Source organism: Cyclopterus lumpus, chromosome 9, assembly GCF_009769545.1.
Source record: "Cyclopterus lumpus isolate fCycLum1 chromosome 9, fCycLum1.pri, whole genome shotgun sequence".
Classification (NCBI taxonomy): domain Eukaryota; kingdom Metazoa; phylum Chordata; class Actinopteri; order Perciformes; family Cyclopteridae; genus Cyclopterus; species Cyclopterus lumpus.
This window is the reverse complement of record NC_046974.1, coordinates 15843291-15856236: the sequence shown is the minus strand read 5'-3', so window position 1 is coordinate 15856236 and position 12946 is coordinate 15843291. Positions and strand designations below refer to the sequence as shown.

At 42.1% G+C, this 12946-nt stretch overlaps 1 protein-coding gene across 1 annotated transcript in view; it reads left to right on the top strand.

Annotated features, from left to right (window-relative positions):
- Positions 1 to 12946, top strand: part of trpm3 (transient receptor potential cation channel, subfamily M, member 3) — a 122705-nt gene that overhangs the window by 95408 nt on the left and 14351 nt on the right. Inside the window, exons 13-16 of the mRNA XM_034541983.1 lie at positions 2267 to 2407; positions 4088 to 4117; positions 5497 to 5789; positions 10923 to 11151. Coding sequence (XP_034397874.1) covers positions 2267 to 2407; positions 4088 to 4117; positions 5497 to 5789; positions 10923 to 11151 — 693 coding nt within the window. The remainder of the gene's footprint in view (positions 1 to 2266; positions 2408 to 4087; positions 4118 to 5496; positions 5790 to 10922; positions 11152 to 12946) is intronic.

Genomic DNA, 12946 nt, shown 5'->3' with positions numbered 1-12946 from the left:
CAGATCTTTTGCTAATAATGGCTGTAAGTTCCAGTTAAGGCTACTCTCAGGTTTAATCTAGTTCATTCATTTGATCGTGTGAAAGCTGAGTCAGAAAACAGAAAATCACAGAGATTGGCTTGTAGACTAAAGCTGCCAAAGCAGAAATTGGGTTTCCTACTGTGAAAAAAAGCAATGCAGTTTTGTGAACAAAGGTTGGTAGCACTATGCTTTGTGTCTCAGATATCTAGATATTAGGTCAAAAGGATGTTTTTCTTCTTGGCTCTCTTTGCTAATTGAAAGTAGAAATGGGCAGAATGATTAATGCATGGAAACACAGGATCTCACATCTGATTGGATAGTAGTGGAGATGAGAGAGGTGTAGAGATATGTAAGGTAATTTATGTATCTCAACGGAACAGTGGGTCAGAATAATAACTGCAACATCTGGGGTTGATGTCGAGGGCACGAGGATGAGTCACGAGAGTTGACATAGTTATCGTCCTCACGGGAAAGAGCTTCTACTATCTCAATAATGATTCTAGCCTCCAGCTGTCTGTCTGTCTGTCTGTCTGTCTGTCTGTCTGTCTGTCTGTCTTTCCGTGCTATTGCCCCTCTCTTCCAGGCTAATGAGACATAACCACTCTGTCTTTCTTTTCCTTTCTTCAAGACTGCATTGAACCTCACAGAGAATATCTCATTATTTCCCTAAATGCAATTATAACAAATCATTGTTTTTTTTTACGCTCTTTGTAATTGTCTATATTTTCTCTATGAATCAAATTGCACCTGAGTTTTGATTCTCTTCTCACTTTCTACTCCCCTGTAAGAGAACAAGATGCAGCTAAGTGCTTTATTGATTCATGTTCAAGAGAGCTTTCAGGAATAATACCACACCTGAGACTGTAACCAGGTTTTGGTCCAACCAATCACACGACTGGAGAAACAGCTCCATATTTCTAGATTCAAACCAAGATACAAATGGTTTTAAAGAATACAAAATGCAAAAACATAAACTGAACCACAGTCTGGTTGAGATGGCACTTTATTAAAGAGGCTGGAAGAGATATCTTGCCTGAGAGTTTATTGTGTGTCTCCTTTCCCTTGCTCTTGCTCACTGACAATGTGTGTTCTTTCTAGGGTTGCAAAATTCCGGGAATACTCAAAGTTGGAAACTTTCCACAGGAATTAACGGGAATATACGGGAATTAACAGGGAATTTTGGGGTAATTTAACTGTATTTACCTTGTCATAAGCAGACATGCATGCAAACATTTATAATACAACTTTTAACTAACTTTTGACTTTTTTGACATTTTGTGAGTAGAACTTTATTCTTTCATCGAACAACAAAAACATGAACGTTGAATAAAAAAGGTGTATTCCCTATGATCATCACCCCCCAACCCAAATTTTTTTGGGGTGTTTTTCCCTGAATCCTTTCAGGTCTAAATGCTTTCTTCCTGGACCTCATCAACGTCCTCGTCACTGCTGTAAAAAGTTAGTTATTATACAAATAAACTTGGTATTAAAATGAACATGGCTTCAGTTTACCAAGTAATCAATATGCTAGGTAATGGCAAACAGTGTTGGGAAAGTTCACTTTCTACATGAACTAGTTCAGTTCATAGTTCACACATTTTAAAATGAACTAGTTCAGTTCATAGTTCATAATTCAACATTTTTAACTAAGTTCACAGCTCCAAAAAATGAACTAGTTCAGTTATTTTGTTCAATATGTTGCGAGCTATAATTGAAATCTCTATCTCTCTGCAATACCGCTCTTGGCCTCAACTCGGCGCTCTCACACTTGCCAGGCATAGGGATGAAACGTTCAGATGCAACACTGATGACAAAGACGTTCAAAAACAACAGAAAGTTTTATGTTTATGTTAATGGCATACAATGTTCCCAACCAGCTGCATTCAGGGTCCAGCTGAGCTAGACGTGCATAGTCTTGTTCTCAACTACATTTAAGTTCCCTGTTATATGCTTTTGCAAAAAAACTTAGGCACATTTTTTTTTTTTTTTAATTCCCAAAATTCCCGTGGAAACTTTCCGCCCCTTTGCAACCCTAGTTCTTTCCAAGCGAGAATATCCAGAGTTCAGTTGGATCTACTTCAAGGTGAATCAGATAATCAATTTTTTTCTTCATAGACAAAAACACTTTGATATGGATTTTGTGAAGTGAGTGTATATGTTTTGTCCACTTTATCCCTCTTGTGTACCCTCCTTTATTAATCACGTGGTTTGGGTTGATGCCTGTTAACATTATATGGTTTTCTAGGGAAATCTGCCCCCGGACTACCGCATCAGCCTCATCGACATTGGACTGGTCATAGAATACCTCATGGGCGGGGCATACCGGTGTAACTACACCAGGAAGAGATTCAGAACGCTGTATCACAACCTCTTTGGACCCAAGAGGGTGAGTCAAAGATTTTCATCTCATCATTTAATGCATTTCAACACTGATGTCTGGGACTTTTTTTAAAATAATTATTCAAAGCACCAGTAAAATGAGCCTCATGATCAAATTAGCCCCGATAAAAGCAAGATGAATAATATGCCCAAATTAGGTTTTATAATGAAATACTAATTGGGGACTGTGTGCTCAAGGACAGACCTTGCTGATGCAAGTAGTAAATTAGCATGAACACGTTAGTCGTGACATGACCGAATGAGCAGGAGACCTGAGCAAGTGTGATGCTTGATGTTTTGGAGGAGGGAGAAATAAATTAACTACTGTAATGTGATTTGCTTTTTATACTGCAAGTAGATTCAGAGCTTTGTTTTGTTTAGAAGATTAGGTTTTTTAAATAAATATCAGGACACTCTTTGACTGAAATGGCAAGACATATTTTCTCTAGGAAAAAATAAACATCACCTGACAACTACTATTTTGGTTAACTTATCTTCAAGGTGCAGCTGCTAGCTAGTGTAGTACTAAACAGGAATATTAATCTACATATCTCTGACAGCCTAAAATTAGACCATTAAAAAAAGATCACATTGAAAACCTCTGTTAGAGAATTCATTGTCACTAAATCCACACAAATTATGATCACCTCCAATCAAGGTGCTGTTCATCAGCAAAGGTCGAACATAAAAGTCGTCCTCCTGTTAGTCTCCATTTCCTCATCAAGTAGACACACGTTGCAACAAATCATTTGTCAATAGCAATGGCCCTTCATCGTGTGCCATCATATCCCCAATAATATGCACACTTCATATCAATTACTAAGGTATTCATCTCACTGATTGGCACGTCCTCAACCAAAGTGGAGGAACGGATCATTGAAATGAACCTTAGTATTTGGTTGTTATGTGTTTTACACCACACAAACTGCCCATTATATACTTTATGTTCATGTTCTGATGTATAATTCTCTCATTATGCCTCAATACCTCACACACCACTACAGGTGTGATGAAAATAGAAGTATCCATATTTCTGCTTGATTGTGCGCCTTTGTGGTTGTATGTTTGAGTATGTGTGTTTGTGAGTGTGTGTATGTGAGTCTTCATGTGCCTGTTTATCACATTGTATGTCTGCCTTGGCAGCAACAAAGCAGCTGGAAAGACGCAGATAAAGCGAAAGAGAGAGTATGTTCCAATTTACTGTGATTTTGTAGATGAAATAAACGTGCAATCACATAGTCACGTGCACACACACACACACACACACACGCACACATAAACGTGTTAACTAAGAACAAAGCATTGAAATAGATGCAGATATCAAAATCCCCACTGGAGACCTGAGCTATTTTTACCAACTCAGATGATGGCTCATGAATGCATAATTCATACATGCCCTGCTTTAATACAGCTGCACAGTACTATACCAAATGCAGAAATGCACTCTGCTTTTAATTATTTGCAAACATGCAACTGTAAGAGATTGTTGCTGTACGTATAGCATACTGTGACGTATCACCATTAACCTTAACGTGAGTGACTTACCGTATAAAAGACGATTTCTGGTCTCATGTGAGTGAGTCTGTCTGTCAGTCTGTGCTGTGTTGTGCTTATAGAGTAAATTACTCTATAACATACATTAGACAAGGTCTTGTTCTGCTTGTTTATGTTTTTGTTGCTTTTCTAGCCCAAAGCCCTGAAACTGCTGGGGATGGAGGTGAGTGTTGATCTCATGGAGATTGTTATTCAGTCATTCCTTCACTATTCCTCTCCCTCGTTTAAAACACACTCTTCTCCCTCATAACGTGTTTATTGTTTAATCAATCTGCAGGATCTTTTTAGCAAAAGTAGTCGTTAAGTGTGCTGTGTGCCTTACAGTCTTTGAAAGGAAGACCTTGAGGCGTATTTAATTTATTTTGTTGGCAATCTGTATGTACACGTTTGAGCCAGTTGAAGGTCCGTTGTCATATAACATTATTAATACATTTCACACTACCGTGTACAACAATTTTTTTATTTCCCTTTTTCTCAGAATTTTGAAATGAAAAAAACAAAACAAAAATGTATGACTACATAACTGCTTCATGGCTCCAGACAGAATATAAGTGTCAGAGCAGCCCAGTTACAGTTCACTGACCTAGGAGGATTACATAATACTACCGTGTATCCATGGTGTACAAACCATGAAGTATCCAAATCATATAGCTTTTATCACAGTATGTGTCTATAGTTTTCTCAGAGGTATTTATTGCTAATGTGCATGGCTGTTCATTCCTTTGTATGTCTGCCTTTTTTAAATCCGTCTCCCTGTTAGTGGGTTTTCTCTCTTCGTGTCTGTCGAAGTCATTACCTCAATGCCTTGCTCTCTTTTTGTATTCCAGTTTATCATTTAATCAGTATGGCAACCTGGGCATACCAGCCATACATATATGGCTCTGCAATCATTTCTAAATATCCATTAAATCACAAATTACTATAAACAGAGTATCACTTTCTAGTATTAGTGTAATTTATCATATCCAAGTAATCTTATTAAAAGCAAGCAGCAATTGTAGAACCACTGAAAGTAATTTCTCAGATCTCTGTAATTGATCAACTGTCAGTAGTCCTTAACTGTTAAAATGTGAAATTATTGGAGATCATTGTTGTCCTGCTGACATTAAGACACTCGATGGCAGAAGATTTTATTGAAAAGTGTATAGGAGCATGCCTGTTATGTATATTTTGTGTGTAGCACTTTGTCCTTCCACCTGTGTCAACCAAAGTCTGATTTTGTTTCTGCATTCAACTAACTTTCATCATGTGGAGGGCGAGTCATTTTCAAAAATACAAGATAAAAATGTTCGCCGGGTGATATGACAGGGCGATTCTTTCAGAGATAAAGTCATGGGTTGGATCCAGATTCTTGGGTTTCGTTTCTAATTCACAACCCAATGCTACACAAATTCATACATAAATAGTTCAGCATCAATTTAAAACACTCCCAATCTTGTTCTGGCAATAAACATCATCCCAAACAAGTCACTCCAAAATATGTATATCGCCATAGCTGTCTCCTCTTTCCTCTCCAACTAATTTGCTCTGGATCTGCACCAGGATGACATGCCCATCCGCAGAGGCCGCCAGAAGACAACACGCAAACGAGAGGAGGAAGTAGACATCGATTTGGATGACCCTGAAATCAACCACTTCCCTTTCCCCTTCCATGAGCTTATGGTGTGGGCCGTGCTTATGAAACGTCAGAAGATGGCGCTGTTCTTTTGGCAGCATGGCGAAGAGGCCATGGCCAAGGCCTTGGTAGCTTGTAAGCTTTGTAAGGCCATGGCACATGAAGCCTCCGAGAACGATATGGTGGATGACATCTCCCAGGAACTTAATCACAACTCCAGGTGGGTGAAACAAACATCTGCACATACAGCCTTCTGCCCCGATATATTAATTTCTTGGACTTCTCTCACAAAAACATTTCTGTACTAATTGATTAATGCGAAGTCCAGCGGTGAGTCTAGACAGGAACGTCTACCTTCACACTCGGTCCATGGTGCAGATACACACAACAACACACTAACATGCCTTCTTCCCTGCAAACTGACCTGTTTCAGACTACTCCAGGCTCCTATGAGATGTAAGTGGCATAAATACAAACATCTGGTAACATGCATCCTCGTTAGTTTAGGATATGCATTTGAGATGAAGGTAATCACCTAGAGTTTAAATGCTGGCTATGGAAATTAGGGGGACATTTAGATAATGCAAATGAAGCACAACCACACAAACCAAAACTTCCCACGCACACGCATACTTACACACATTTTCAAAGAAAAGGGGCATATTTTGAGTTTACTTTGCACAGGGAATTTGGCTGGTTCGTTTACCTACATACATTTTTATATCTTGATGTAATCTGTACATCAAGATACATCATTTCTGTGTATATGTATAAACTCAAGGGATATTTGTGTGAACCTGTTAAAAGTAAAATGGATGTACATACAGTATGTCCTACATGCTGTTGAGAGTTGGTCTTACTTTCCAAGGCACTTGCAAACAAACTGAATATGTTTGGAATATTCACCTTTTCTATTTCTTAATATATCACATTTGAAAATCCCCTCACAGAAACAGAAACATATACAGTATGTGTTATTGGCTGTGCATCAAGACATTGTGAGCCCTTGTTTTGTAATACTTCCAAACCCCAGCTCTGTTAGTGCCTTTTTATACACATTAAACTACACGGGGCAGATTGCGTCCCAGTGTAGTGTGCAACATTGTGCTTTTTCAGAGGCTGACATTCTGGTGAAACTTGATCTCAGAGCACGGATTTAGGTTGTTATTGTCTGGGAGGGGACATATTAAAATGCTGGTGGGGTGGTGCTTTGCAGTTTTGAAAATGTGAAGTTTGTGTATATGTAAATGTGTGTGACGGACCCATATTCAGATCTTTCTCCAAATAAATATGTCAGATTAGCTCTGAAGTTCTGTAATCGTAACTCTGAAATCCGCACACAGCTTCCTTTGTTCAGCATGCACGATACATAGTACATTATTACATTACATGTCATTTAGCTGACGCTTTTATCCAAAGCGACTTACAATAAGTGCATTAAACCGTGAGTCCAAACTCAGAACAACAAGAATCAAGCAAGTACAATTTCTTCAATAAAGTTAAACTACAAAGTACTATCCGTAAGTGCCATTTAAGTGCTACTAAAGTGCTATCGGTAAGGGACATTTTAGTGCTACTACGGCATTTAAGTGCTACCTATTCAAGTTAGTCGAAAAAGATGTGTTTTTAGTTTGCGCCGGAAGATGTAGAGACTTTCTGCTGTCCTGATGTCAATGGGAAGCTCGTTCCACCAATGAGGAGCCAGCACAGCAAACAGTCGTGACTTCGTAGAGTGTTTAGCTCGTAGTGAAGGAGCTACAAGCAGATTGGCAGAAGCCGAGCGAAGTGAACGGGCTGGGGTGTACGGTTTGACCATGTCCTGGATGTAGACTGGACCCGATCTGTTCGCAGCACGGTACGCAAGTACCAATGTTTTGAAGCGGATGCGGGCGGCCACCGGTAACCAGTGAAGGTCGCGGAGGAGCGGAGTAGTGTGGGTAAATTTCGGTAGGTTGAAGACCAGTCGAGCAGCTGCATTCTGGATGAGCTGTAGAGGTCGAATGGCATTAGCAGGTAGACCTGCCAAGAGGGAGTTGCAATAGTCCAGCCGTGAGATGACCAGAGCCTGGACCAGAACCTGTGCCGCCTTCTGAGTGAGAAGGGGTCGTATTCTCCTGATGTTGTACAGCATGTACCTACAGGAGTGTGTTATTGCGGCAATGTTGGCAGTCAGGGAGAGTTGACTGTCGAGCGTCACTCCGAGGTTCCTGGCAGTCGGAGTCGGAACCAGCACTGAGTTGTTGAAGTTAATAGTTAGGTCGTGGGTGGGAGAGCATTTTCCTGGAAGGAGGAGAAGTTCAGTCTTGTCCGGGTTAATTTTCAGGTGGTGTGCGGACATCCACTGAGAGATGTCGGTCAGACAGGAAGAGATTCGTGCTGCTACCCGTGTTTCAGATTGGGGAAACGAGAGGATCAGTTGGGTGTCGTCAGCATAGCTGTGGTAGGTGAAGCCATGCGAGCGAATGACAGAGCCAAGAGAGTTGGTGTACAGAGAGAAGAGAAGAGGACCAAGGACTGAACCCTGAGGGACCCCAGTAGTCAGAGGACAAGGCTCAGACACAGATCCTCTCCAGGTTACCCGGTAAGAGCGGTCGGTGAGGTAGGATGAGAAGAGTGAGAGCGCGGTGCCTGAGATACCCAGGTCCTGGAGGGAGGACAAGAGGATCTGGTGGTTCACTGTGTCAAAGGCAGCGGAAAGGTCTAGAAGGATGAGGACAGAGGAGAGAGAGGCTGCTCTAGCAGTGTGAAGCTGCTCAGAGACAGCAAGGAGGGCAGTCTCTGTTGAGTGGCCTGTCTTGAATCCAGACTGGTGGGGGTCTAGAAGGTTGTTACAGTGAAGAAAGGAGGAGACTTGGTTAAAGATAGCTCGCTCTAGAGTTTTGGAGAGGAAGGGAAGGAGAGAGACAGGTCTGTAGTTGTTGACTTCAGATGGGTCGAGAGTGGGTTTCTTCAGGAGAGGGTTGACTCTTGCCTCCTTCAGAGAGTTAGGGAAACAGCCGGTTGAGAGGGAGCTGTTAATAAGATGGGTGAGAAAGGGAAGAAGGTCCAGAGCAATGGACTGGAGAAGGTGAGAAGGGATGGGGTCAAGGGGGCAGGTGGTTGGGCGGGCAGAGGTTACCAAGGTAAGAACTTGATTGGGAGACAGGGGGATAAAAGAGGAAAACAAGGGGGAAGAAGGTGAAGTTGGAGGTGTAGTTGAGGAAGATGGATTAGTAAATGAAGAGCGTATGTCGTCTATCTTTTTTGTAAAGTAGTCAACAAAGTGGCTTGGTAGAAGGGTGGAGGGTGGGGGGTGAACAGGGGGGTCAAGGAGGTTGGAAAAAATTGAGAAGAGCTTTTTAGGGTTAGATAAAGAGGATTCGATTCTGGATTGATAGAACAAACTTTTGGCTGCAGAGATGGACGCAGAGAAGGAGGAGAGAAGAGATTGATAGGCAAGCAGGTCGCTGGCGTGTTTGGATTTTCGCCATTTCCTTTCCGCTGCTCGCATAGTGGCTCTCTCGGCGCGCACCGGTTCGGATAGCCACGGAGCCGGAGAGGACTTGCGGACCTTTCGAGTCGTAAGAGGACAGAGAGAATCAAGAGAGGACGACAGCGTAGAGAGAAGAGTGTCAGTGGCGAAGTTAGGCTGCATAAGTGCCAAGGAATCGGTTGAGGGGAGGGCTGACAGAACAGAGGAGGCCAGAGAGGAGGGTGAGAGGGTGCGGATGTTGCGACGGACAGGTGCAGAATCCGTTGTGGGAGGGTTGTTAGTTCCAAAGAGTGGGAGAGAGTAAGAGATGAAGAAATGGTCAGAAACATGAAGTGGAGTTACAGTGAGGTTAGCTGTAGAGCAGTTTCTGGTGAAAATATAGTCAAGGTGGTTGCCAGCTTTGTGAGTAGGAGGGGAAGGACTGAGAGAGAGAGCAAAGGAAGACAGTAAGAGTAGCAGGTCACATGACTTCTCAGTCTGGATGTTAAAGTCACCCAGAAGGATGAGCGGGAGTCCATTTTCTGGGAAGTTTGATAGGAGGACATCTAGTTCTTCCAAGAAGTCTCCAAAGGAACCAGGAGGACGGTAGAGAACGACAATGGTTAGATGAACCGGATGAGTAACCGTCACTGCATGAAACTCAAAAGACAGTGGGGTAAATGGAAGCGGGTAGAGAGCAAAACTCCATTTGGGTGAGATGAGTAGACCTGTGCCACCACCCCGACCAGAGGGTCTGGGTGTGTGGCTGAAGGAGAAGGCCGAGGAGAGAGCAGCAGGGGTTGATGTGTTGTCCGGTGTGATCCAGGTCTCAGTGAGAGCCAGGAAGTCCAGCGATTGCTTGATAGCGAAGCCAGAGATGAAGTCCGCCTTGCGTTTAGCTGACTGGCAGTTCCAGAGGCCCCCAGTGACGAGGCACTGGGTCCTTGTAGAGCGGGTGGGATAAATAAGAGAGGAAGGATTTTGGTGCATGTGTGACCGAGTCCGCGGTCTATAATATCTACGAGTAGATGTGCACACAGGTATGAAGAGAAAACACATTATCACAGGGAAATGTATATACTCAGCCACCCTCAGCCACCACCGAAGACTCCAACGAAAGACTCCTAGGTCTTTATCCTCCGAGTCTTCATACGAGGAGTCTTCCCTGACGCTTATACATTTGAACAACCCCACTCATCTTGTAAAAGATGCAGACTGTCACGGATCGAAGACCAGGGACCCAAGCACAATGGACAAAACAGAGTAATCAAATAATAATCCTTTACTGGAGTAACGGCAGGAACAGAACAGACAGGAACAGGGACACAGACTATGGAACGCTGGAGAACTTGGTCTCAAAACACAAGACAATAGGGCAGAGGACAAGTGCAAGTGAGGGAACCTAAGTAGTGAGTGACTAACGAGGGAATGGGTTGCAGGTGAGATGGGCGTGAGAACCAGGTGAAGGGAATGAAGAATGATCAGGTGTGAATGACCGGGTCTGAAATGACAAGAGAGTTAATAGACAAACAGATATAATGAAAACAACTATTAACAGAAAGAAGGTGTGGAGCTGAACTGTTACACAGACATAATTACCAGGGAGAATCTTGGCCCTCTTTGCTGTATACATGTGTCTGCATCGACTAAAGAAATTAGATATGGTTGTCATGTAAGGCCTTGACCATGCCCATGTGCCGTGTTGATATGCAAAGTGTTGTTTTGGTTTCTGTGTGCAGGTATTTGTAGATTGCAAATAATCTAATTGCCTTCAGAATTTGGCCAGATGGGGACTGATTCCTTGACCAGATTCATTAAATTTTTACATGTTTAGACAAAGTATGTCATTGTCTCGGTTCATGTCTCAATTTGCCTTTATATGTCCTGCATATAATTTCCCAGAGAGTTTGCCCAGCTGGCAGTGGAACTCCTAGACCAGTCCTATAAACAGGATGAGCAGATGGCTATGAAGCTGCTGACGTACGAGCTGAAGAACTGGAGCAACGCCACCTGCCTGCAGCTGGCGGTAGCGGCCAAACACAGAGATTTCATCGCTCACACCTGCAGTCAGATGCTTCTGACCGACATGTGGATGGGACGCCTGCGCATGCGCAAGAACTCAGGACTGAAGGTAATAGAAGTCGGCCAAATGTTTGGGATAACCTGTGGGTAAAGAAACACATGTTTACATTGTATACTGTTAATGGTGTGTGCACTTCACAGGAACTTCAGGCTTAGGTGTTAGAGAGGCAGAGTTGTATCAGAATGCTTGAATCCCCTCAGACTGCCAAAAAGAAGTTGAGATGGGAGAGTAATGAGTAACCCCCTCACCTGCCTGAAAAATGATCATATAGGCGGCCTAAATCGGTCCTGTGGATCTGCTGAGGGGCTCACAGAAAAGTAGAGAGTGGTTGTACATGACAACTACCAGGTGTGATGTGTGGAAATGTGTAAGCTAGATTTAAAGAATTTATAATTATTTTTCTGTTGAATGTATGAAAAACTGTACGTTGCTTTGGACATAATATACCTATATTAAAAGCAGAGGTCACCCAGTATCAGCTTACTACAAATGTGTAAGTACATATGTTGGCAGATAAGTATAGAGAAATGTATGGTGTGTGTGTATATATATATATATATATATATATATATATATATATATATATATATATATATATATATATATATATATATATACACACCAGTACATGGTACACAGTTCAGTTGATAACAGATGAATGCACGTGTGTTTCCATAGGTAAGATATGTTCAACTGTGACACCTCAACTGTCTTATGATAAAGTCAAGTTATCTTGAGCCGACAGGGAAGAGGAGGAGGATTCGCCAGAGGGAAGAGAAACATTAAGAGTGTGTCGGGCACGGTTGCCCTCCTGGTTGAACTACCACCACAACTTCATTTATAATCCTAAATAGTATTCTCTTAAACCAAAGGGGACAGAAGAACTGACCTGAATTAGTTTTTAAAAAACCTTGAAATTGGGTCCCACATATTAGATATGGAGGCTTGTGTGGTAAACATCCCTTTGAGACGAGGGGAGAGGTTTCAGTGAAGACTGGTAGTTGACTTTTGAGCAATTTTTGCTCATGTGGGTCTTCCAGACGTCTGGCAGGAGGGTGATAGGAGGCAGCTGCTCAGATCAGAGAGGTTAGAGTTATTTATAATGAAGAGTTGCCCTGGGAGTTGCTGAAGGGAAGGCTGGGTTCACACTCATTCATACATAGAGTGAGACAGGATGATGGGTCTGGCTGGCTATAGCTTCATGGAGCAGGGCAGACAGTGCTTTAAGTATGGTTTGGCCTTTGCAGGAGGGAGGGAGAGAGTGCACTGCTAAAGCAAGCTCATTGGAGCAGAAAGACAGAGGAAACCATGAGTGGAACAAACAAGATTCGGTGCCCCCAGATCTTCATGATATACAGCAAATAACGTTGTCAAAATGTTGTCAAGATAATGTGTGTGCACATTTCTGAGTTGCTATAGTTGTGAGGGCAGCCATGTTCTAGCTTCCAACACACTAACTCATATCACAACATAACTGAAGGCTACAGATGGACTATGTTAGAACATGAGTACATTGATTACTTCTCACATCAATAAGTATGACAAATTACTGACATATTTTCTTTGGAGAAGCTGAGACATTAATTTCTCTGCTGTGGTTTTAATTGTATTTCTCACTTGTCATAATCCTCTTCCTTCACCCCGAAACTATCCTTTTCATAAATTCAATAATTCTTTCATCTGACTTTACTGACATCTATGTTATTAAGTTAACTGTCTCAATTAGAAATTCATGTAAACTTAAATTGATTACATTTCTGTTCAAGTTTGACCCTGTAGTCGATGTGATGAAAACATCTTAATTTCACTCTTTCCTTTGTTCTTCACCTTTCCATTGTGTTAA